This window comes from Paramormyrops kingsleyae, chromosome 14 (assembly GCF_048594095.1).
Source record: "Paramormyrops kingsleyae isolate MSU_618 chromosome 14, PKINGS_0.4, whole genome shotgun sequence".
In the NCBI taxonomy this organism is placed as follows: domain Eukaryota; kingdom Metazoa; phylum Chordata; class Actinopteri; order Osteoglossiformes; family Mormyridae; genus Paramormyrops; species Paramormyrops kingsleyae.
In genome coordinates, this window is record NC_132810.1 from 4,888,139 (window position 1) to 4,914,547 (window position 26,409).

Consider the following 26,409-nt stretch of genomic DNA (forward strand, 5'->3'; position numbering starts at 1 on the left):
GTCTAAACAATGAGCTACACTCAACCATGGGGTTTTGAAGCGGTCAACATGGTCGCGGACCGATACCGATTTTGTCCTCTGGACCTTTTAGCCACAAGAGCTAAATCGGCGTCGCCGCATGCTGTGTTCTCCGCACGGATGCTACAAAATGTATCGCGCTGCTCGGACTATGACGCGATACATTTTGACACGACAGATATCGTATTTTCCCTTCCCCTTTTTACAAAGCGCTTCCGGCACAATGATACACAGGGTAACGGCATTTCTCAAACTCCATTCTCCTTCCCCAATGTTTAGCTTCAGCTTGTAAACAAACATCTTAATAGAGCACAGATGTCATCGAATTTCTGTGTATGGTGTCTTCCCTTTCATTCATTACCTTTTTTCTCTTTCGAGAGAAACTTTCCTCTCGCTGTCAGTCCAGTGTTTACAGGCAAAATATAAAAAACATCACCTGTGGAAGAAGAAAATCAAAGTTTAGTGTATCGTCACCCCGTAACTGCTTTTGAGAGGACTTGGGTACAGCTAACACAAACTACCGGGACGGGGGGTAGGGAGATGAACAAGAGAACCCAGCCAAAAACCATAAAGGGGCCTCATCTTGCCTGGGTCTCGCTTGTATGTCCTGTGACCTTGCAAATGCAAATGGCTCAGAAAGTCAGTCCAGTCTCACCAGCAGCCCCAGGCTCAGCCCAAGTACTCTCAAAAAAAAAAAAAAGAAAAAGACCGTACCCTTTGGTAGCCCCCAAGTTTTTGTATGTATATATATATTTATATATATTATATATATATACACAGACATATGGGATCGATCGATCATCCGAGTGGTCGCATTTACACAGAAATTCACACCGCCACATTCTAACCCCACACCATTTGACGGTGAAGGCTGCATGATATTGTTTCTAAGTCTGTTTGCTCAAAACACGCATGCCTGTCTCACTCGTTTCCCTTTGCTATATTTTAGTCCTCCTTTTAACACTCTTCACGTTTCGCCTCATTTTGCACCGCATGAATTTCTGGTGGCTGAAAATATTCTGCGCCTCTGCCTTTTTTTAATAGTCTCTGTGTGTGAATGTTTCCAATTTGATAAGCAAAGGCAAAAAAATCTTTTATTGCCATCAAGCCCTTTCTGACCACTTCTATTCCAACATAAGAAAATTATGTGTTAAAAAATGATTTTGAACCTTGCCCCCCCACCTCAAAACCTTTAATACAGATGGCATAAAAAGAATTTTCATGCCACACAATGTTCTGCTTTCCTCACCATTCGTTTCTCATTGCACAATCCAGCAGACGCCAATTAACCCCTCTGGTGCATGTGCTGAGCCTGGCACCACAGAAATGTCTGTCCATCACAGAGTCTTAGTCTGTTTGTTACTTGTTGGATCTCCTGCCCCCCTCCCTTCACCAGCCACGATGGAATTCCAGGGGATGGCTAGTGCTAGCATCAGAGTGTATGTGGTATCCTCACCCTGTTATCAATTAAAAATAGTCTTCTGGAACAAGAGCTACAAGTGCAGAGCAGGGGGTCACATAACAACCAGAGACCTCACAGGCTTCCATCTGGGTGATACCTCATTTGAAGAGTAGAGAAACCAAGAGAGAACAGAAGAAAATGCTAAATCAGAGGCTGTACCTTTTACTGAATTTTAAATTTTACCCAGTGTAGCATAAGCCCAACCTGAGAACAGACTAAGGAAGGACTAGCACAGCATGCAATTCTGTGGCACTCTCCTAAGATTCCTCTGGCTTCTCCCCATGGCACTCGAGCAAAGGCCACAGGAACAGAGACGACAGCCTGGGAAACAAAAAGAATTAGCCTGAGCTAACGTCACCCGCGGCCTCTGGTCAGGCCACCGCTCTGACCTCTGTGACCCCTGCATGCTGTACCTTCTGCTTTCCCTAAACGCAACTTACTCGAAGCGTCAACGCGTCGCGCCACTAAACGATCCGCTTCCAGCCAGTTTCCCTGACTCACGTCCAGGCTGCACGCCCTACATGTGTTTCAAAGCTACTAACCAGACAGACAGACGCACGACCGAGGTGATGATCAGCCAGACCGTCCCTCTCGACTGCGCCTGTTTCAGTCTGTGCATCCGGTCGTTCGTCTATGACAGTGTGTGAACCTTTATAGCGCTTTACTCTTTCTTCATTTGGCACCTTCTAAATTGATGTCTAAATGACATATTTACTATTTATTATCATCATTGTCATTCTAATGAGTTTCTGTTCTCTGGAACTACTTTGGGCATGGTCACGTGGGCTCATTATCAGCTACTTTCAACATAAGGAATATAAAGAGACTAAAAAGAATTGGTGGGGTGGGAGTGGAGGTGGGGGGTGGAGGCGAGTGACTGACGAGATAAAACTTCAAAAAGAGCCCACAAATGACCAGCACAGGAAGTGGTTCCAGACATGGGTTAAGCTTTAGACTTTTTAGATTTTATTCTGAGAGATAGACAGTGCTGATTGAGCGACGACGGCCTGAGAAGTTGCAGTTTAGGGTTGGTGAGCCGTCAGTGTTAGATTTGTGTTTTCTCTCCTCGATGGGCATGTATATGCTCATTGTCTGTATATCCCCATCCCTTCCTTACAGCCAAAAGCTCTAATGCCGCCCGAGCGCCTCGTACCGCCTTTACATGGACATGGCAACTGACTTACACATTCAGCCCCCTCATCCTCATCTCCTATGTAGTCTGTTCATAGGTCCGACTCTCCTCACAGCTGTTGGGAAAATGTACAGCCATGCATTCATTCGAGACAAACACGAGCGAGTCAGTCCACTAAGCAAAAACTTTACTATTATCGCAATCGATAAAAAAAAAACAACAAAAAACTATGTAGATATCTATCAAACAAGCAAAATGTTCTAGATGATGTACAGTTTTTTGTAAAAGATATTTATCAGAGAAAGAAGGCACAAGATGACAGAATATGGGTCACACTATTTTTCACGTCACGTGGTACGGATGTATGTGTCGTCGCCTCCCCGTACCACGTATCCAATGACGATGACAACGACGACTCGGTTTCGCGGCGCTCTGTCTAAACTGAACTGCACTTGTTCACGAGCATTCTCACACAACTTTCTTTTGTAAATTTTCTTTCTTCATGCCAAAATCATGCGGGCAATATGTTGATGTAAGTTGACCGAAAACTACCTGGTATGCTCCCTTGCCTCTGCTACCTTTTTTGTTAGCCTTCTCCAGGTTCGCTTTTTCAGGTTTTTTTTTGCTTGTTTTGCTTTAATTTTGAACCTTCTTACAAAGCCTTATTATTTTTTTATACTCTTGCCTTCTTTACTTTGTGAATGCCCATTTTCTATAATGTGAGTGCCTGCTGTGTTTATCGTTCTTTTCTTTTATTGAGTGTATTTTTACTTATCGCCATTTACTGCCCTCTGCGATGATTCAAATTACTGATGTATGCCCATGGGGCAAACCCTCCTTCACATGTCTCAGAGGGCAGTAAGAAAAGACGGCAGCTAGCCCTTGGATGCCATTTATTTATTTCCCTATCTGTTTGTCTGCTTATCTGGCATTTGAGTTGCCGTATGTATACAATGTGTGAAGACTGGTTTCTCCTCACCTCACACCCTAACGACACCTTCTCATCTCTTTCGTTCCCAGGAGGAGAGTTGTTAGTAATCCCCATAATCGAGCCCTTAGACGCCGGTCCCCTAGCTAGCCGTGCACCTTCCATCCCCCTCCCCCTCACCGTTACCGAGAGCTCCAAAGCGTCCACCGAGGCGGGCTTACCTCGCGTGCCGGACCAAGGCGCCGACGATTACCGCGATGGCTCGGTGATATCTGGGTATGGCTCAGGGCGAGCGCTCGACTCTAACCTGCCCCCTACCGATGATGATGATGATGGTGACGATGAAGATTTTTACACCGCCTTCTCCTTGGTAACAGATAAGACCTTGTCCACGTCGGCCTTCGAAGGGGGCTACAAAGCTCATGCGCCTAAGCGGGAATCCAAGGACTTTAGACCTAACAAAGCCGCTGGGTCCGGTAGGACTACCGTTACCACGGCCCCCAAAGCCCCTGCGGGCAAAATGAATAACCCAGAGCTAAAAGCCCAGCCAGACCTAGTGTTACCGGCACCTCCCCTGCCCACTTCCCGCCAGCTAGACAGCACAAAGCCGAAGAAGCGCCTAATAACCTCCCCCGTGTTCCGTGATGTACCCACAGCAAACCCCACGGAGCCGGGCACCAAGCGCGTTCCGGGGGCTTCCGAGGTGGTCCGCCAATCTAGCAGCACCACGGGAATGGTCGTCGGAATAGTTGCCGCAGCTGCTCTGTGCATCCTCATTCTCCTGTATGCCATGTATAAGTACAGGAACAGGGACGAGGGATCGTACCAAGTGGATGAAAGCAGGAACTACATCACCAACTCAGCACAGAGCAATGGTGCTGCTCTCAAGGAAAAGCAGCAAAGTGGAAAACTCAGTAGCAAGAAACAAAAAAACAAAGACAAAGAATATTACGTCTGAGAAAAAAAAAACAAACACGCCAAGCGACTTACGCGAAGGAGCTAAAGGAGTCTGCAAACTCGGCCTGTAACATAAAGCACCCTTCCTTACCCACTTACGTAAACTACCGCCAGCGTACTGAGAAAGCCGATAGCTACCTTAGGCATCGTCAATATCTTCTATTGGGCCCGAGACGCAACCCGCCAATTGGCTTAGATTACTTTATGGTTCCATGATTCAAGTGATTATTAGAGGTACGTCATCCTTGGTGTAAACCTCATTTGTTGTAACCCTGTACAAAGAAACAAACGATGCAAAAAAAAAAAAAATTAACTTTGGCTGTTTCGAGCATGTATGAGACATGTAGCGCCGGTAATTTCAAAGTGTGGGTCAGGAAAACAAAAAAAAACTTAAACAATCATTGTAGAAGAAGAAGAAAAAATGACTTTTGCCATAACAAAAGATGACTAATTTGTATAGTTTCTACATTACTATAAAGTGTGGTGTCTCATCATTTTTGCCACGAGCAAAAATATATCTATCTATCTATATATACACACACACAGACATACTTAAAGAGAGCAAAGGATATATAGAGATATATAGACAGATCGTCTAGGCTCAGACAGTACGTAACTGGACACAACGTACGACCGGTACAGTGCCCGATCGCTCAAGCGTGCCACATGCCATCCGCGTCGCTACACGAAACCACCGGGCCAAATAGACACGACGGAGAAAACAAAAGGTAGATTCCTTTTTTCGGGCGGGGCCATTCATGCCTCTGTCCCCCCCCTCCCACCCTCTGTCTCACTGCGACGGGAAGGACGTCCGTGCCTACCGGAGGACCGTGACGACTGGCAGACGGGATGTTTCGGCGAATCAATCTCATGTGAAAAGTGTGAATTTTATCTGGTGTCACAGTCGACTGTGTCAAACAACAAATTTGTTTACATATTTTATTACATACTAGCTGTTGTACTTTGTAGGTAGATATTGTACATAACATATGAGTTGTAATTTTTTTAGTAATTTTATTGTACAGACGACTGATCGTTCCGTTTATCGGTGTATTTCATGAAGAAAAGACAATATCTATCTACGACTTATCTGATACAAAGAGACTTTGAAGCCAAGAAGAAAAAATAATATTACAGATAATAAAGACACATATTTTATAATGAAAGAAGAAAATAAATCATTATTGTTAGGGATAGAAAATTATTCTTTCTTTCTCGCTGATGTTTCTAAGTCGCATGAATATTTGACTACTGAAAGCTGTCCGACGAATACAAAATGCCCTTAATTGTATCAAAGCTTCCTTGTTACTTTTAACGATGTATTTATTTTTCTTTTCAAAAAATAAAAAAACCACACTACTTTAAAGAGCGAGTATTACGGATGCCACGGTGCACTCTGGGCATGCCGCTCCTATCGGCCTTTCTCCGTCATTCCGTCTACCGCTCGGCCGTCAGTCTTCTCCCTATAGCGTTTTTTCCCATCTGTTTCCCTACCAAATGATGCGTGCACACTGCAAATGCTCTCTTTTGTTTTTAAACTGAATTCAAATCCATGTATATTTATTTTTGATTATTTTACTTCTTCTGAGCCCAGCATCTATTCAAAAATAAAAAGTTTTAACATCAGTGTACAAAATCCCCTAGTCTCTGTGCGTGCGCGCACACACGCACATGCACACACACACGCAGAAGATGATACAAAGACTGCCACAACACTCCACCAGTAACCATTGGTTTTTGGCCTCATTACACAAAAATGAATTGAGGTGCGTGATGTGGCTGCCTTTTGTGTTTACCATGTTGCAGACCAACCTCCACAGACTGGCTGCTATGGGTGTACATTCTCTGATAATTAATTTACAACAATATTCCCAGAAAAAACATGTTTAACACAAAAAGCCCATCTCAGCTCCAGCCACACAATCGACACGCCCCCACAGTCCCAAAGTACAGTACAGTGCACTGGAGCCAGTTAGTTTCCTCCTGTTTCACAATAATTTTATCTTGGCCTGCTTTTGTCATCTATTTTAATAAACAATACCCGAGGAAATCAAATGACTCGCATGCAAAAAAAAAAAGGTCTTAATGCCGTCTCCTCGCTGTTTACAATAAAGGCCAGAATGTGACTACGAATGAGGACAATTATGCACTTGGAGCTTTCAAAATGTAAATATTTACTAAAAGATTACAACGGAGAAAGAAATACATTTAATGTGTTTGCAGATAGACTGTAGAAAGGGACTATTTTCTTTTTTATGATAATTTTAAAAAAGGCAATAAAGGGATAAAAACGTAACTGACCATCTGCAATAGGAGACTGGCTGTATGATATTGACCAATATGCATTAATCTGTTTAAAATGACAACACAGGATAGGTCATCATTGATGTTTCCATACTGCCAGCGGTCATCGATGTTCATACCCGTTCATTAACCTTAAGGCTGGCTACCCTGCTGGACTACCAAACAGATTTATCTATAACTAGGATAAATAATGCTGCTAAAGCTGTTGACCAAACTGCTCAAAAAATCTGAACTGGGCTATACGTGAGTCAATATTTACTTACATGTCATATTAAAATCAAAGAGAGCAGATACTGGGTTATTAGAAGAACTATTCCCCCTATATGTGCTGTGCTAAACACACTCAATACTCAAAATTGAATATTAAGGGTACGGTCTATACAAGCATGTGCTGTGCAGAAAAGAAAATGAAGCCAGCTGTGCATGATGCATTGGGGGACAATGAGGCTCCAAGCTTAATGGAGGCTTGACAACTACTCTTTGCTATAGACACACCTCTTCTGAATAAATATACACATGGTCCTTTGGTCGAGGAAAGTTTACCACAGCGAATGACTACCGCTCACATTAATACCCATCAGTGGCACTGGCTTCTACAGACTTTGCCATGCACATGGTGCCCTACCCATCTCACTGTCACTGGACGCCTAGGTTTCCATTCAAACTCATCTATCTATGGTCACTCTTGATTTTCACTTTAACGTAATTCGTCATTCATTTTCATTTTGCATGCCAGATATAAATATACACATAATTGCACATGGGAAAAAAAACAAAAACACAGACTCTAAACAGAAATAGGACATTTTGAAACATTGTCATGCAAGCAATATCTGATCGCGATAAAGGTATCCATCAGATGTTACCTGAAGCAGGATATATTTCACATGTTACTCCGGTGTACAGCAGCATGAAAATAAAGTGGGGGCAACCAGACCACATTCATACATATATTAACTGGAATGACAGGATCCCTTGAAATGTTGCAGTCGACGTGTCTTATTCTGGTAAAAATCTAACAGCAGCCCTGATATGCAACACTTTTTAAGACCAACAATTACATTTTATGTCGTGTCTCATATCCCACTTTATGATTTGTCACTTTTGTGCGCATTCAAAAAAGCAGGTAAGACAATCCTCTACAAATTGTAGTGGTCACCATAACTCTGCATCTTTCACTCCGTGGGTGGCTTCATATCCTCCCTATGCTGTGATGGAAAGGGGTCTTTCCAGCTGCCGAGCCGTCAGCACGCAGAGCATACCAGAGCCAGGCATGGAGGGGAAACAGGCTGTGCCGTTCCCACTAATCTCTCAGGTCCTCGGATCGCTATACACTACCAGACACACAAGGCCCCATGAGTCACCAAAGCTTCTGAAGAGCAGGCCGCACGGCTTGCAAGAAAATACGTGCATTAATTTCCCAACCAATCAAATGCTAACAGAACCTCTTTATATACCGATACTGCAAAAAGTTTAGTGACAGACACTATTTGATGACTGTGAGTGATACTCCTACAAACAGTCTCCAGCTGGTCTAAAAAGCCCTAAATAGATGAGCCTTATACGCAGACTTATATGCATAAGATGAGATAGCCCCCTCCAATGTAAAAAGCCTGTGCACTAAATAATATTGCCCAATCCAGTTTAACTGAGATTAGGTTATACTTTGTCACAAAGCAAAGATGGGATTAATTCTGATTTCACGACATGAGAGCAGAAGCCATCTGTGGGGATGAAGGCAAGCAATGGATCTGGTAAACGCAGAGCACAATAGCTTATTACAGGGGTGGCTGGGTTATTGACCCAAAGTGACAAGGAGCAGCCAAAAGAGGCTCAGATGAGCTCATTAAAATTCTACCGATGGCAGAAAAGTCAATAATCCCTCCACAAGCGACAGATGAGTTTAGCTACTCAGGAACATTCATCACAGCTGCATTTACTTTCTTTGTGTATTTGTTGGGCCCTCTTGGTGGGGAGCTGTCCACATGGTCACGCTCCATGCCTGTTATTTACTCCGCATTTCAGATGATTTGAGAGGAAACTCTAACATACTAAACCTCTAAAGACATACGGCTCACTTTAGGTTTCAAACACTGACGTTCTAGGGGCCACCGTACAACGTCTTTACTAAAATTAGTTTTGACTACAAAATCCTGTTGAAAGTAATTCCATTACCAATGTGGCAACAACAGAGGAATACCGAACATATAAATCCAGCATCACCTATATCTATACATCCTACAGCACTGAAATGGAGTAACACTGACCCAGTACAGACCCTCACTCAAACAGGGAGAGAGGAGTGAAGAGGGGTTGATGGTAAAATTTGCTGACTAGGTGGGGCAAGGTTGTGGTGGTAACTTCCTTGCCAGCTAATTTTAATGCAGCTGAATAGCAGAACAACAGATTTCTGGGACGGCACACTAATTGAGGGCATCAGGGGACTGCTGTAAATTTGACGAAGACTTCTGGAATTTCCGGGAGAGGTGAGATGTCTCAGTAATTCACATTTAAATGCATCTGTTGAAAAGTAGATACTATCCATCTGCATGCTTCTGTTTAACTATTTGATTTAAAACACACCTATACTGTTATGCATGGAAACGTCCCTAGTTTTCTGGATTGTGCATTGTTTCTCTCAGCTTTGTGATCTGGCCAATTTTTACGTGTGACACTGTGAGAAATACGAGATCAGCAACATTAGCAGACTGATTATTCCAGCCACAGATCAGTTAATTGTATACCTCAAGTTTTTGTTACGCGAGTTACTCTCGATTGCAGAGTTTAAAACCACACGTTTAAGATCTTAAAGAAGAACGTCAATCAAAGTACAGCACCATAATGGTGGGCAAGAGGCCCACTAGGGGGCAGTCACTGCTGCGAAGGGCAGGCCTGATATGGACTGAGACTCATAATGCCAAAGGGTTGTTACTGTGGAACCAATGGGCTCACTACCTCCTGAAGTGTATATGTAATGGGCAACCATAATGTATTTTCCCCTTCATTTTCTGAAAGCCAGGATAAGATGCTTAAATAATCTGCTTGAATAAGACTAAAAGCATTAACATTTTCGACTGATGCCATGTGTGGTGTTTACATACATCATGTGCGTAGAAAGAGTTTTATTTACTTGTCTTCAAGTAAGTCAAAGGTGTACTAGGGGAAGGAGATGGGCCACAGAGCCACACTGCAGTGTGCATGGGAGGTGGCCCACAGACATGTGATCCTTCACCTTCACCAACCAGCTGGTAAAAATGTGCATGAGGCTGCTTAATTAAGTAGTGGGTTTGAGGTACGGTGATGAGTCTTTATCTGGGTTTGTTTTGGCTGGAATATAGATGGAGCGCCTAGGTATACATAAAGGTGCTTGCATTCAAAAGGTTTGCATGCATTTCCGAGCCTTTGAATTCATAGTAGTGATGGGTAACCTATAAAAAAAAAAGTCAGCATATGCTTGCTGACAATGTTCTCTCTACGTCAACTGGCTGTGGAAAATTGGATCGGAGTTTAGCGTTTGGCAGAGTATTTGTAGCTCATCACCTGCAACCTGTCTTTCAGTTGAGGGATCTGCAGTTCATTAATCAGTAAACGCATTGCCCTCCTGTTGTCTCCCAATTGATGGCAGCACATCACTGTCGATAAAGAATGTTCTTATTAACTGGCATGGTCATTACTGGAACTGCTTTGTAGATAGGGGTTGGCGATACGGCCAAAATGTCACATCACATAAATTTTGGTTACAATCACGTTTAGGGCTGTCACTATCGATAATCGAGTAATCTACTAGTTAATCTGACGTTTGATCGAGTAATCGTTTATAATATATTAATTTATAGTATATTATGTTAATTTTATCTGTACATTGCAACTGGTATTAGGCAGGAACCAACAAACTATTGCAGGGTGCACACTCAGCCATACGGTCAATTTCAGCACTCCAGTTCATTTAAGTTGTATGTTTCTGGACAGTGGAGGGAAACTGGAGAATCCGTCACACAAGTCACACACACAAAATATCTGGGACTGTGGTCAGTCACAGAAAACAAAATTTAGAAAGCTTTGCAATTTTAATGATGTTTCCTTTTTAACATTATCTAATATACTGTATGTTACAAAAATCATTCTAAAAATGAGTGAAGAGGTGAAAAGCAAACAAGAACTGGTCATGAAAAAACATTTGTATTCCTCTGTATGAAAATAGTTTGTATTCCGTAGAGATGATATTGAGCAAAGGCAAGTGATTTACCGGCATTGCTTTGTGTCTGTCGGTACAGCTAATGGCAACACCACCAACTTACCGACTGTAGGTGGTTTTCCAAAAAGCGACCAATCTTACTGAATAGCAAACAAGATAATGAACGACGTAAGTAAAGAAAAGTAAAGGACTTCAAGTAGCACTTTATTGGCTCCTCCCCAGCCTCTGGGTAAGAAAAGGGCAGACTGTCGATAACAGGAAAGTTGATTCCATGTATTTCCATCCAGCCATTGTCCAATCTGCTTATCCTACTGAGTCGTGGGGGGTCTGGAGCCCATCCTGGAAGCAATGGGCACGAGGCAGGGAACGACCCTGGATGGGGGGCCAGCCCATCGCAGGGCACACTCACACACCATTCACTCACACATGCACACCTAAGGGCAATTTAGCAACTCCAATTAGCCTCTGCATGTCTTTAAACTGTGGGGGGGAACTGGAGTACCTGGAGGAAACCCCACGACGACATGGGGAGAACATGCAAACTCCACACACATGTGACCCAAGCGGAGACTCGAACCCAGGTCCCAGAGGTGTGAGGCAACAGTGCTAACCACTGCACCACCATGCCGCCCCCCCATGTATTTCAATGGTGAAATATGATTGTCACACCAGACATATGCAAATGTAAATAAAAATATGAACTAAATAGAAAATCAATAAAAACACACCAAAGTAATCAAAACTAAGACCAAAATAACTTATTTGTTGAAAATATAAAAATGGGCTCAAAATTTGATGTTGCTTCCTTGTAAACAAAACACGGTGATTAATAGGAAAAGGAAGTAATATTTCTCAGACACCACCAAGTCCTTCCTCTCTTTCCTGTTGGCCCTAGACCAGCCCCGCAGAGCTTCACCCCATCCAAGACCTGTTCTACCTGTCTGGACTCAGATCTCTGTGCTGCAGCCTGCTACCTGCTAACTGCCAAGTCAACTTCTGTCTGGGCTTTCTACTTACGGCCAGTGCAGATCTGGATATTTGCACCCCCAACTGCCTGGTCAGTGGACTCCCTCAGCTCCAACACTAGCCGGGTCGTCTGCTGCTTGTACCCTGCACTGGTGAATTGAAGCTGCAGCTGTAGGATGTTCTTTCCGAAGAAGCCGGTATCAGAGAGGGACCGTGGCAAGCGCAACCACTTTCTGATCTTTCTCTCTCTGGATAAGGGAATCTCGCAGTGTTTTAACAGTCACATTATCCTGCAGTATAGTGTAGTTTGGTAGCACCACACCTTGAATTTTCTTGGAAGCTGGCTTTGGTTGATCCTTTCCAGACCGCCGAAGAGCTGTTCCATGAGGCATTGTCCCATAAGCTTGTCTGAGAGCTCAGCCGTGTACTTTCTCCCTAGGCTTCTGATGGGCTCTTCAGCCAGCAGTGGGATTTTCTCACCACCCACAACAAGGATGGTGCTATCATCTCTGACCCCTGTCCTAATCGAGAGACTTCGGGACTTGATCAAGAATGAAGATCATCAGCTCGTCCATCCTTTTCTTCAGCCTAGATGTATATGACACTATCAGCAGCAGGCTAGTAATATCATCCATGTAGCTTCTCAGGGGGGCAGTTTCTATCCTGATGGCAATCATACTCCTCCTACCATATGTCTTGCTCCAAGGAGTATTACCTCAAAGGCAGCCACAAACAGAATGGGGGAGATTGAGCATTCCATGGTGATTCCTACCTCCAAACACTGCCATCCGGTTGTGAAGTCCTGGAGGGCAAAGCCCATCTGCAGGTCCTGGAAGTAATTTGAGATCAGTCCTCTGATGCTGTCAGGCATCTGGAAGAACTCTGCAGCATAATCAATAAGCTGGTGTGGCATGGAGCCATAAGCATTTTCCAGGTCAAGCCACACGACATGTGGGTCTTTCTTTTCCTGTCTAACCTGTTGGAAGTGCTCCACCCAGCCTGGGAAGTCTGGAACCCCCGCCTTCTGGTAGTTGATGTCGATGTAGCCATTCACCGTGCCAAAATGGAGATGATGATCTTTCCTTCAATGTTGAGCTAGGCAATACTCCTGAACTGACCGATTTCCCTTGAGTCCTTTTCCTTGGGGATGAAAACCGCCACTGCTCTTCACCACTTCGACAGAATACATTGCTTTTTCCATGCAACTTACATGACAGTCCACAGCAGCTTCAAAACTGTGGGGCACTTTTCTCGATTTCTGTTAATGTGACCTCCACTTTGCACTCACTGAAATACTTCTTTTTCCCACGTGGTTTATCCATTGTTATTTAAGAAAAACATAGAACAAAGCGGGTATTTATACAGATTTACATATGCAAAGATACATAATTACAGGTGGGTCAGGGGGGTGGCTGTGGGGTCGTTCACGTGTGTAAAATTTCACGCTAATTGGGATTTATAAAGGGAATGTGCGTAGATCTGTGTTTACGCACAGTTTTGTGCATCTGGATTTTTTTCTTGCTTACGCACATTCCTAGTTTTGTCCGTACGCCATGTTTTAGTGTGAATTCTACGCACATCGTTATACATGAGGCCCCTGGCCTTTCACACTGCCTCTCTGACTTTGCTGAGCTTGGGGTTGAATTAGGATATAGCTGGGATTGGGTGAGGCATGTACACGGGCAAACCTAATGGCACACTCCTTGCTGGGTCACCATGCTGCCACCTGGTGTCTTCTTCCAACTTCCCACTCTTTGCTTCCTCTATCAGCTGCCTAGTTTGCCTGAAGGGATTCTTCTAGAAGTTAGTTTGTTCCTTTTCCTTCCTCTTCCTGCGCTTTCGGATGCGCTCAGCTCTCTGCAGGCTGGCTAGCCTCCGCTTAACATCCTCCCACAATGCTTTCAGACATTCCTTCTCTCTCGGTGTTACCTTCCTGCATTTCTTTTTCTAAGTTGTCATCGCTGTTGCACCAGCTGTTCTCCCTCCCTCTCTCTCACACCTCCCTTTCTGTATTAGCGCAGAGGTTTGCTTGGTGGTAATTACGCCAATCCAAGCTTTGCTCTCTTGATAGATTATATGTCTGAATAGGTTAAGCCTAGACTCTCTGCCCTCCCGCAATGATTTCTCCAGAATCTCACTAAGGTCTGCATCCAATTTTTCCCATACTATTGCCTCATTGGCCATCTAATCGTATCCCTCCTAGCTGGTAGTTGCTTCTCTGATATTCTTGGCTCTGGTTTTTCAGAATAAGCGTGAGCATCTCCAAAGTGATTGCATGGCAGATGACTCACCACTGAAGGGCCTTCCTCCTCATCTGACTGCCTTTCCTCAGTAGTGATGGGTCCTTCGACAATGAGGTGTTCTACCTGGCTTCTGGTCACTCTTGTCTGCTGATGGCCTTTCCCTCCACATCTCACTTTTCCTTGGTGAGATCCACAACCTCTTCACATTGTGTATGTTCATTCCTGGTATTTCTGTGTGATCCATCCGTTTAGGTCCATCTTTCACCCTGCCCCTCGGAGGGCCTGCAGGTCGTCTTCTTTTTCTAGGCTTCATGGTGAGAATTAGGTATCTCTCAAGAGAAACTAGCGGGTTTGCAAATTATTAGAGGTGCACTGATCCGATATTCAGATTTGTATCAGCACTGATCCACACCTATTTCACGGATCGGGTATCGGCCATATGTGTTCGATCCACGTCCGATACTTACTTATTCAGTTCCTATTTCTTGTTAAATCGATTTGTACAATCAATCGCACAAGAGCTCTTTTGTGGCATTTAACACTAACGCTGCCACTCAAAGTTTTTGCCACAGCAGTTAGGGGGGTGACAATCTGCAAGTATTTTATGCTTTTAACAACACATAGTGGCACAGTGATTTGCAATCTTTGTAAAAATAAAGTTTTGAAAGACGGAAGTAGCGTTTAGTGAGAAATCCCACTAGAAGCGCACGCAATTGTGCAGGACAATGCGAGTAATGTGAAAAAAAGCAATGGATGATTTGGGAGTCGCTAGCTTGGGCTGTTTTGTGGGCTGTTTTGTGCTCTCGCTTCAGCTTGTGATACAGGAGCGGCTGCTATTGTAACAAAGTGTAAGTGTCGCTGTTGCCAGTGGGAGAATAATTGGGGCATTTTAAGCATTTGCCACTTGCATATACTCTCTTGGAAGGCATTGAAATTGAACTGCAAATGCCTCAAAAACGCTTAAAACGAGATGTAAAAACAAGGTGCAACAGTACATTATGTTTGTTTCTAGTTGCCTAATTAAAGATTTCATACATTTTTTCATTTGTTTTTACTAGTTTAAAAATATTAATATATCTAAATACTTATATATTTATTATATTAAAATATGAAAGGAAAAAGAGCTCTTTTATCAGAATCTGTTTCGGTATTGGCAGTTGTGCATCGGATTCGGAACGGAACTGAAAAAATGTGGATTGGCTATTCTATACTGTACAAGGTACAGTAGATTGTTCCATTTCCACACAATCAAAGTAAAACCTTTTTTTGGAATCAATCCTTCCTCATAAGCAATGCCATACACTGTTTATTCGACAGCATAGGTGACCCATCTATGGACTGTTTGTTGTTTACCATGCTACATGAAAAATAAATATTTATAGCAGTCTGATGGTATATAAAATGCATTTGTTTTTACTAAGATGGCTAACTGATTAAAAAAAGATCAATTTAGCTTGGCCTGAATAAAGAAATGAGTCATATGTAGCACTTAGACGTTATGCAGACTGAAATTCCTTTGTTTCACATTGGTCTGTTTTTGTTGGTGTAATGTTGCAGCCTCCGAATAAGAAGATATCATGTGACAGGCACTTGTCAGTTTGTTCTGTCGTTACAATAATAGTGTTAAGTAATGCACTTGTAACTGGCCATTCATTGGAAGCTTAGTTTAGCTTATGCCTAGTCGACTCCTTAACATCGCACATGTTTGTTATGTGCTATTTACCTTACTTGTACTTTGCTGTGGACAAAAGCTTCTGCTAAATGAAAGTAAATATGAATTTAGTGCTGTATTGTGCCGAGCTGGCCCATGTCCAGGCTGCTTATGAGGCTTGATGAAATGTGAACGTGAACCCATAACTGTGACAGGGTGTGTCTGCGCTTCAGCACCTGCCCAGTCAAGCCCAAGTCATTCTGAAAAGGAACAGAAAGCAGTCAGAGGCCGGGACCCGGAGTGGCACTGCCCGTCCTGAGTGGTCCTGCACAACCCGCCGTGCTCACTAGTACCGTGGAATAGAACGAGAGAGTAGAGAGAGTTTTAAAACTTGTCTTTGTTCATCAGCATAGGAACGTGCTGATACAGCAGAGGCGGACACTGCAGGAGAGCCGAAGCTGGCTGATTAAGGGCCGAGCACTGATGAAGTGCTGCCATTTCGCAGCAATGACTAAGCTGTGCTGGAGACAGGCTTCGGAGGTGATTTACAGGACTAGAGAGATAACGGCTTTTGAATAGCATAACGGGATGAAGGGGCCTCTTAGGTGTTCTTTCTGCTAGTCCCCTTGTTGCAGGGCTCCAGCCAAAAAAAAACTTCAGGAGCCACTGGCTCCTAAACCCGAAATATTAGCCACATAGTTTTTAGGAACCAGAATCTCCATTACATGCCAAATGTGAAATAAATTAAAAAATACTTACATGGCATATTTTGTCTCCGGTCACACTGCCTTTCCTTTCTCCTCTCTGAGCTATCGGATCTGCCAATTGTTGCCTTCTGCGTTCTTATACATAATAACAGAAGAATAAATTACATGGAAATATGCAATATGTAATATGCAATATGTAAGCAAGATAGCTCAACTATTGAACGTGAAGTGCACACAGAAGGACTGAACAGGGCTGCCAGCTCTCATGCATCTGGCGTGACACTTTCAGACTCTCACGCTCACAGAAGAAATCTTACAGCAAATCTATATTATTCCATTATAAACCTAAAATAAGCTACATCAAAAGCTTTGAGGTAGTCTGCAAACCCTAAAAACTATCTAGAAGGTAATAAAACTGTTACATGTAAATGCGTGTGCACACTTCTGTCGAACTGATAATCTCACGCCAGCCAGCTGACCGAAGCTGGCAACCTTGATTTAAATATTAATAAAAATTTGCCCGGAAAGAAATCTGAAAAACCAAGAGGTGTTGCTAGTCTTTGTTTTTAAATATACTACAACCGTAAAACTGAACATAAAGCTAACTTTATTGCGGTGTCATAGTTAGGGTTTAAACCCGAAACCACTTTCGGGTATACCTCCCTCTCGCTTGATGATGCATGTTGGGGACATGAGGGTCAATACTGAAATATGTTAAAATTATTAATAAATACGCATAAAATATATAATACTATAGATACATGGTGTGCAATGTGCCCCCTCGCTTAATGCTTAAAGCACATCTTACAAGATGTGTCTGTATCGTTTAGGTTTGTACTTATTAGTCCATAAATAAATTCCATCTTTTGTATTTATACAGGCAGAGTGCAGTTATTAACAGTAATGGAAAAGTACCGTTTGATCTCCCAAAAGTCCATCCCACCTTTGCAAGAGTCCATTTTTTTCCCCAACCATCGATTTTTTTCCCGCTCCATCCCCTTCCTGAGGCTCCATATTCTCTGCAACAGTTGGCAAGACAGCGTGAGGAGTTTGACAAAACCCGCCGAATCTGTCAACACTGTTCTGGATGGAGCCGTGCTTTAATCACGTGATAATATAGCAGGAAAGGCAGAGGCGGGTAAACAGTGCACATAGTTAAAAGCTGCCACTTTTCTTGCCTTTTTAGTTTTTACTTTTTCTTGGACTGTGAAAGGCAGTTGCCACTGGTGACAGGAATGAAAAAACTAGTCGCACTGGCGACCAGTTTAGTAGCCGTCTGGAGCCCTGTTTTGGTACTTTATACCCTGGTGGGTGACAGTGGTACCATCAGTGAAGGGTTCCGCTAGGATCAGAGCTCTCCAAGTAAAAAACTGTCATAGTGTGTTTTAGCAGGTCGGGCCAGAATACCACCAGAAAGAGGTTAAGTCACCTTTATATCTCAGGGCTAGACATAAGCCGCGGCACCGCGGCCAATGGCCGTCGTGCCTTTCAAAATTGGCCGCACGCCTCCTCAAAATTGAAGTACCTTACGGCCAAGATTGGCCTGCCTTTAATGTTTGTCTGGCCGTATGCCCCCTTTTTACCGAAAGTAACATTCATTACACAAAAGACTTGCGCACGACACGGTCCACTTTACCTCGTCAACAATCGATGCATCTGTACTGAACCCGAACCCAACCTTCGATACGAGAAACGAGGTCGACCCGCACATCTCGTAATTCCCAACTACTTAATGAACCGCAATGAATTCTGGACTAATACGATCATGTGTTCGTCGCATGATTGGCTGGTACGGTATGTATCGTCCAGCCTACTATGGAGCCACAGCAATGACAATGGTGCATCATCGGGGGTTACGTTTTTTGATTGGAAAAGCCATCCGACGGTTTCCGAATAACAGATAGGTGTCCTCTTCGGTAATCATCGTGTAGTTGTCGTCTGCTGCTTATGCTGTCACCATGCCTCGCAAAGATCGAGAACGTAAAAGAAAGCAAGCTGAACTCGCGGCTATTGCCGCAAAATGTTGCAAATTATCTACTTTGTTCAGGTAAGTGTCAGATGGTGTTGTAAAAAAACATTTGCCGAGGCAGAGCAGATTTGACTCAGAGAAGTACCAAGCTCTGCTGGGAGGATATAGGACTGGTAGCGTGCAGTGTGCAATAAACGAACGTCAAGTCAATTGTCATGTACTGTACACTAAAAGAATACGGGTGTTCTGAGCAAACAAATACAAAAATATTGACGGCTCCTTTATTGTTGGATTTTGTTTTTTGAAATAAAGCTATATATATATATATATCTATAAATATATATATATATATGTATTCTGTCTCAAATCGAAGGTCGTATTGCGTAGGTTGTCTAAACTTGGTAATTACAGTAATTGGTAATTAGTGACTCAGTATTGACCCAATGCCTTTTTGGAAAGTTTCTGCTTTTTTGAAAATAAAAAAATGCATCCTTTATGGAAATAAAATTCCTCCACAAGGCCCGAGGTGTCCTATGAAATTTCCAGATTTTGGCCTTGTGCCCAGGCTTAATGGCCTTGTGCCCTAGAAAAAATATGAATAGCCAAGGCCAAAGTGGCTGTGCCCTCCTAAATCCTTATGTCTAGCCCTGATATCTGTATGGTCTCATTCCTCCCTCTGTCTTTGTTTCAATGGGGGTCTGTACTGTCTCATTCCCACCCTGTCTGGTTGAATCAGGCTGTGCACAGTCTCACACCTACTTCGTCTGTGTTTGAATGAAGCTATGTACTGTCTCACTCCTACTCTTTTTTTTGAATGCGCGTTTGTACTCTCTTACTGCTCTTGCCGTCTGTATTTAAATGGCAGTCTGTAATGTCTTAGTCCTCCATGTCTGTGTTTGAATGCAGGGCTGTATTGTGTAATTCCTACCTGTAACTGCTTTTGGGTGGGGTACGGTTCACCAACAATTTAACTTTAAAAATATCAAATATTACTGCCATGTCCTTAACATCAACCTGACCCTGCCAGCAGTAGACATAGGTAGTATTTAATTTTTAATACCATCATACACACATTATACTGCTGTATATGTCATTTTGTCTGTATTTTAAAAAGCAATGTTACTCCAGTACAGTGCCACAACAAATACTGTGGCCACTCAATCCTATCCAGCACCCCCCCCATCCCCCCATCCCGGTTGTCCCTCGTCTGCCTCCCTGAAATCAATACGCATAATGTGGAATGTCTGATTACTCTACGGCGTAATGTTCTGAGAGCACCCGGTAAAGGTGTTATCAGACACATTCAGAATTACAAAAACAATTACAATGGTGATAACATTACATAGGGAAGCTTTGGACTTTGCATTTTTACATATCGGTAGCATTTTGTCTGTCATTTACGGCACACAGCGCATCACATCATAACCCCCCGACACCACTGTTTTACCTCGCGCTGGGTTGAAAATGCGAGGGCAAAGATTGTTAACACTGTAGGGCTCTCGATAGAAAAAAATTATCGCACACTTTTTAATGGTATACAGCATCAAAAAAAAAAGAGAATAATATCAAAAAAGATGTTATAGCTTGTATATTCTGTATAGAAATTAAACTATATAAAAATTCTTTGCTCATACTATTCTCCTATTGGAGGATCAGAATTAACACAAATTGTGCATTTGTTTTGGCATCAGCGGTAGCGGTCGGGAGTGGATTCGCCTAGGGCACCACATGGCCTTCGACTGGCCCTGCTGTTATCCATCCACACTTTCTGAATAAAATCCACAATCAATATTTCATTCCTTCGCATCGAGAAGCGAAGAAATGATGTCACTCCAAGCCTCCGGTGCTCTCCACTGTGAGACCCGTCTAATTTGAGATTGACCGCTGCGAAGAAATTTGCAGTTTTATTGATATCAAACATATGATTTTAAAAACAACTTACACGAGTGAGGAAACCAATTACATTGATTTCTTTCACACATCTTCAGAGAATTAGTAGAAATTATATGCATAATGGCAATAACAACCTTACACAGTGTTACTAAAACCCCCACAGAGTACAGAAACCACTGAAACAATTACATAATTACTTTTTCCAGTTATGAAAAGACTGGCAATACATTATTTCATCTTCACATTACCGCAGTTTTGACATGGTACACTGAACGGTGGGATTAAGTGTCAGCCCATCCGCATAAACAGCTCCCGCACAGGGAACTTTAACCTGTGGCAGCCAAGCAGGTCTGAGGATGCTGTCAACTTGTCACACAGTGGGACAAGAAGGGGATCTACCTTTACACATTAACACATGACACAATCATGTTTCTCTTGCTTTTATTATGAAGGTTGCAACCGCCACAAGTTAGTAATACTAGTGCCGTTATCCTTCAGCTTAACCGAAAGCAAGCCTGTAGCTGAAACGCAAGCAGCAGCACTAAGTGATGTTTCTTGCACCATTTAAAGAAAATGTTGTCTCCTCCCGTCCAAATAAAATAAACACGAGTCATACCGATCTTTCCCAAATGCCCCTCCAGCTTTCTGAAATACGGGAGAAATAATTCAAGGAGGGAATTCAGTTAAAACAAAACCGCCACTGTGTCAGGACTGACACAACTTGAATTTTGCAGTCAAGTCATTTTTAAGACTTTTACATAGAAGCATTTTGGAAGGAAAAAAAAAAAAAGCTGTTACTGATTGCACTTCAAAATTAATGTATGGGACTCTCCAAGGGGGTAGCTAGAAATTCTGGGACCCCTGACAAAATGTCACCTCGGTAGATACATTGTGCCGATCACCAGGAGAGGTCTCAGTAGAGTTCCCAGAGCAGAGGGCCCCCAATGGTAGATTTTGTGACCTCTATGCAGTGCTGGGCCCCCTGAATCTGACAGGATGTCCTCTGACACCCCTGGGACTCTCCTCTGTGGGATCAGTGACAGTTCTGCACAATCAATGAGCAAAGAAATTATTTTCTTAAAGAAAAAGCATTTCTAAATATGGTTTCGTCATGTCAGATTATCCTGTTCAGCACATGGCGCCCTCTAGGGTCTGTCTGAGAGAATAACAAAAAGCCCATCTTTTGGAGAACAGCTCCTAGCAACAGCAGCTGAAGCCTTTCTGGAATGAAACCAAATTCCCGCAGTAGGACTAGAAAAGGGATTCTGCCCAAATTCCGGCTTTGCGGTGTGGTACCACAGCTCTCCAAAACATGCCGAAATTAACGGGCAGTGAAGAGCAATTTATTTACCAGGCTGCCACTTTTAAGATATCCTCTCTCAGAGGGAACTTGCAAGGGTGTCCCTATATTCTTAACATTGCACCCATTTATGGCATTGGGCTCAAAACAAACAGGCACTGAAATATTTTTATTATATTTCTATTAGCCCAAAATGAAAGCAATGGTGTTCTAGGGGCAGTCCTGCCGTTTCCAATGGGAAATGAGGACGGCAGGCTGTTCATTTCCCCGGGCAAACACTATGGTAAAGAGCTGCATAGCACCAGGGAGATTGGAATCTCCTGCTAATTATTGCAATGCCGCGTCACCTACTGACAACGCGCCCCACCAGGCCCAAGCCTGCTCAGGGAACACTGACGCTCAGCTGTGGGTTCACTCGTGGATCACGGCCTCCTCCTCAGGCACAGCACAGACCCCGTTGCTAAGCACATTACAAACGCGGCAAATCTTAACATTTGTCATGTTCAGGCCCTCACCTAAAAAAAAAAAAAAAAAAAAACACCTTACAATTCTGCCTTTCCAGCCACACCATTGATAATCCGTAAGGTATTTAATTATGACCTCACCACGGAGGAATAATTTGTTATAAAGTATTGCTAATCAGTAAATGCAAGCATTTGAGATATCATTGCACCTTTTCCTTCTTAAGACCGAGTCAAAGTATTTGACAGCACAATGCCTCAGAATCTGTCCAAAGCATCCCGTGACTCCTTTACTGTAATACTCTGAAATGAAGTCACCAACTTGCTTCCCTCAGGATAATGAATCACCCCTTTCCTTCTGTGCCCCGTATTGTCTCCACTCCCATAATCTATTTGAGCATCAGAATATTTATAAAAGCAAATAAGTCATAAACACTCCACACATGAGTAAACCGGTAATGGCACACGGCCTCACGCTAGGAGCCGTTACACACAGACAAAACACATTTTTACAAGGCGTCGATGCGCATAGCCTGTAAAACTGAAGGATTAACACATTCACAGTTTTCACTGTGGCTTTTCACTTTAAGAGTCTGGGGGCCTGACAACTTCCAGTAAAAGCCTGGTCAGGACACAAGGGACAATCACAGTAACACGTGGCTGCTCTTCTATTCCTCTCCTCCAGAAACTCTGCAGCTTCCCCTTATAAATATACCACCATGTTACCTCCTTATCCTGCTAAATTTCCCATCAGAGAAACTTGTGCCCAAAGGTTTGTGGCCTGTGCTGTGTGTTGGAGAAGCTTGGCACAGATACCACCACTATTACCACAAACAGCATATTGAGCTTGAAGTGATGTGTGATGACATTATTGTGGTAAGTAGTGTTCAGACCAGCAACTGAACAAAATGCATTTTTGGACACAATCGAGCGTCAGGGCAGTGGGTTGCAAAAAACATTACTGAAAAGGCCGACATATCTGAGTACCACCCATCTTTGAGAGCACGTGGGACAGCAACACAGGCACGGACTTTTATGAAGCTTTCAGCTTGTACGCCCTCTCTCTCGGGGCCTGGAAGACACAGTGCCATTCCAAAGTGTAAACAAAGCCAGCATTGAGCCCAAAGGCTTGCATTTAACTCTGCTCATTTCAGCAAAGAGAACCTTTTGTACACCTAAATCTCTGGTGTCAAATCCCACTGCCTTAAATACGCCACCTTGCCCTACATGTGGTATTTTGCATTGTCAAAATAGAGAGAGTAGCTCAGACTTAGGTGCAGTTGGACATAGTAGTTAGGCAGAGGAAATACACTCCCATTTCATTGTTTTAATTGACCAGATACTCTTCCTTGTTCCAAGAACTGTTGCATTAGCCCAGCAGGACAAAATGCAATTTGGATAATGTTTGCATGTGCGCTATGGGTAACTTAATATGAACCAAAATAGCAGGGGCTTTCAAGGGTAGCAGCCAAAGGGAGACACTGAGGTCAGAATACAGAAGCAAGGGTTAAAGCGCACCGAACGGTGCACTACAAGTTTTTAAACGCACGGCTGCAGAAGCAGAGAACCGGCCGCAAATACACGGCTTGAAGTGCATTAACCCTTAAGACACTGAACCAGCAAATATGACGATGACCAAATGCAGGTAGAAAAGAGCTTCGTGCATGAATAAAGTGTTTCCTGCACCTCTCGCCCTCGGCTTAAGTAATATGTAACCCACATTTCTTACAGTGTCCCGACAGACTCCACGTGTCGTGTCTTTTTTAGCTTCGTCTCAGTTCTGAAAATAACAGATGCATCCCAGCTTTGTAGGGGAGCAGCTGTGGGTAGCGCAGGCTGGGAATCAGCTCCCATGACAATAATCAAATAAGCCAAACGCGTCGAGAGAGAAAGAGGCTGACAGACGGATGACACCAGTAAAAATCTCCAGCGCCATGTCAGTTTACGGCGATGGTTATCAGAGGGGAACTAAAATATGTCAAATCTAACCGGCATTATTTGAGAACCAACTGACACTTAAATGCGCAATAACTACTTTATATATATATTATATATATTGCTGTGTGTGTGTATATATATATATATATATATATATATATAAACAGCAAAGTAGTTCAGCCAAGCAAGCAACTCAGGCAAGCACTGTTTCCGGGAAATTTGCTCGTGATCCCAGTTGAAAATAAAAATAAATAAATAAACAGATTTTTGTGCATGCAACAGATAAAGTAACAGTATATTGCATAGCCATGTTTTACAACGATTGAATGTGTTACATTAAAGTTTTATCACTCAATGCGCAAAAAGCAATACCTTGCATTATTTTCTATAAAATATCCACGCCGTTAACCCTTGGGGTCTGCTAGTGACAGGATTGTACTGCAGACGGATAGCAAAGATAAACATGGCCGATGACCGCTCGCCGCGGTACTCCTCCGTTAATGCCGCTTATAAGGCGAGGCGGACTGCAGTGGGCAGGTGTCCATCTCCGTGACGGTAACCATGAAGGGCCACTATCAGCAGCCACGTGAGTAAACGGACCCAGGGGATGTTTGGTCCGATCACACAGATTGTTACCACTGCTTCACACAGACACACACCAGCAGACCATCTACTCAACCCGGAGGAGGACGCGCCACACCCCACCTCGTAGTCCCTTGTACCAGAAGTTCTTCACCCAGCGGCAGGGATTCTTTCCACTAGTCAAACCGCCAACTAAGCCGCTTAAAAGCACCTCACCCAACATTTTAATGAGAGCTCATTTGAAAACTGTTTGCCAGCGTGTGCCGGTGTTATGCCGAAAAACGCATCCCTGCCTTAGAATGCATGCCGGTGTTCCGACGAGTTGAGCTTTTAATGGTTTTTTGGGGGTCAGGGGTTTTTTAGGGGTTAGGGTTAGGGTTTTAGGGGTGTTTTGGGGGTTAGGGTTTTAGGGGGGTTTTGGGGGGTAGGGTTAGAGTTTTACGGGTTTTTTGGGGCTATTGATTAGCACTACGGTAGCCTTACTCGACAAAGTAGCTCAACTCGTTTCAGATCAGCGACCAATCGGTCATTTAGAGACAGGCATGCATTCTACGGCAGGGATGCCTTTTTCGGCATAACACCGGGACCAGAACAAAATTGTTAAGGCTGCACCTGAAATTAGTGAGGAGGCACGTTCCGTGCAGCCACGACGCAGTCATAAACTGATTGACTTACACGAGGGTGTAGATTATTTATTTGAGTGCGCACCCTTGCAACCTTGGGTCCGTCGCCAGCTCCTCCACCACCGCCCCCGCCTCGGCTCCGCATGGTTAACACAGCACCACCCGATTTACGTGTTCCGAAAATCGGAGCCACTGCAAACATTTCATTTTGATTTATGTAACATTGGTTCAACAAATGTAACAGCAAGAAAACCAAACGAAGTCAATTAACAGATCTGCTATTTAGAGGTCAGCAAAGAAAGCGAGCAATCACGGTGATCCAGGTGACACTCGCGCTCACACAAGAAATATTACGGCAAATTTATACTATTCTATTATAAACCTAAAATTAACTACATCAAAAGCATTGGGGTAGTTTACAGACCCTACAGACTATTTACACGATAATAAAACTCTCTAATACATGTAAATTCGTGAGCAGACTTGTCTCGAATGGAAAACCTCACTCCAGCCAGCTGACCAAAATTGGCAACCCTGCGAAAGCAGCGCGTCGTACAGATTATTCTCAAGTCTGTCACCACAAATCACGGTGATGAGTAATGCAGCCGTGTGAAGTGGCCGCTTAAATGAAATTAGAGACTCACCACACACTGCCTTCTTGCGCCATTTAGGCTTCCCGCCACACGCCTCTAACGGCCAACTACATCCGGGCGCTTTGCCACGCACTTTACGTCAGGTGCTTCAGGATCACTACTGCAGACTTTTTTTCGTCTTGCACTTTAATATTTCATCCCAAATGTACGCCTTCGACGCAACCCCCGGAAAACTTTAAGAAATGGATCAAAGTAATTTTGCCCCCAATTCTCCTAAAGTTTTGCCTCAGCAATGTCCCTGTTAGTGGCCAGGGGGTGGCCAGTAGCCTTCTCGGTGCTCCATAGCGAGGGCACAGGGTTGAGCTGCTTGTGATTCTGCACAGTACATGCCTACCGCGCTGTGAAAGACTCTCCTGGCCTGTGCCGGTCTGAACCTCCTTTTCAAAGCCAAGGCGAACATGTCCGCGTTGGCAGCATCCCGCCTGGC

At 43.5% G+C, this 26,409-nt stretch overlaps 1 protein-coding gene and 1 long non-coding RNA gene across 15 annotated transcripts in view; one reads left to right on the forward strand and one right to left on the reverse strand.

Moving 5' to 3' along the window:
* Positions 1 to 6,123, forward strand: part of nrxn3a (neurexin 3a) — a 157,565-nt gene extending 151,442 nt beyond the window's left edge. For 4 of the 14 annotated variants that reach the window (XR_011982552.1, XR_011982553.1, XR_011982554.1 and 1 more), the window contains 2 exons: positions 2,600 to 3,144; positions 3,633 to 3,772. Coding sequence is in view for 10 of the 14 variants with exons in the window: in XM_023828811.1 (XP_023684579.1) it covers positions 3,633 to 4,498 (866 nt within the window). In the remaining 4 variants the exon portion in view is untranslated. Of the gene's footprint in view, positions 1 to 2,599; positions 3,145 to 3,632 lie in introns of all 14 variants that reach the window. The other 10 variants (XM_023828811.1, XM_023828814.1, XM_023828816.1 and 7 more) reach the window with 4 other exon arrangements.
* On the reverse strand, positions 84 to 26,008 carry LOC111852661 (uncharacterized). The gene is made up of 4 exons (XR_002840287.2): positions 25,974 to 26,008; positions 17,507 to 17,582; positions 16,616 to 16,698; positions 84 to 454 (listed from the first exon to the last, which is right to left on the reverse strand). It is a non-coding gene; the product is annotated as an uncharacterized lncRNA (long non-coding RNA).
* Between the last annotated feature and the right edge of the window lie 401 nt (positions 26,009 to 26,409).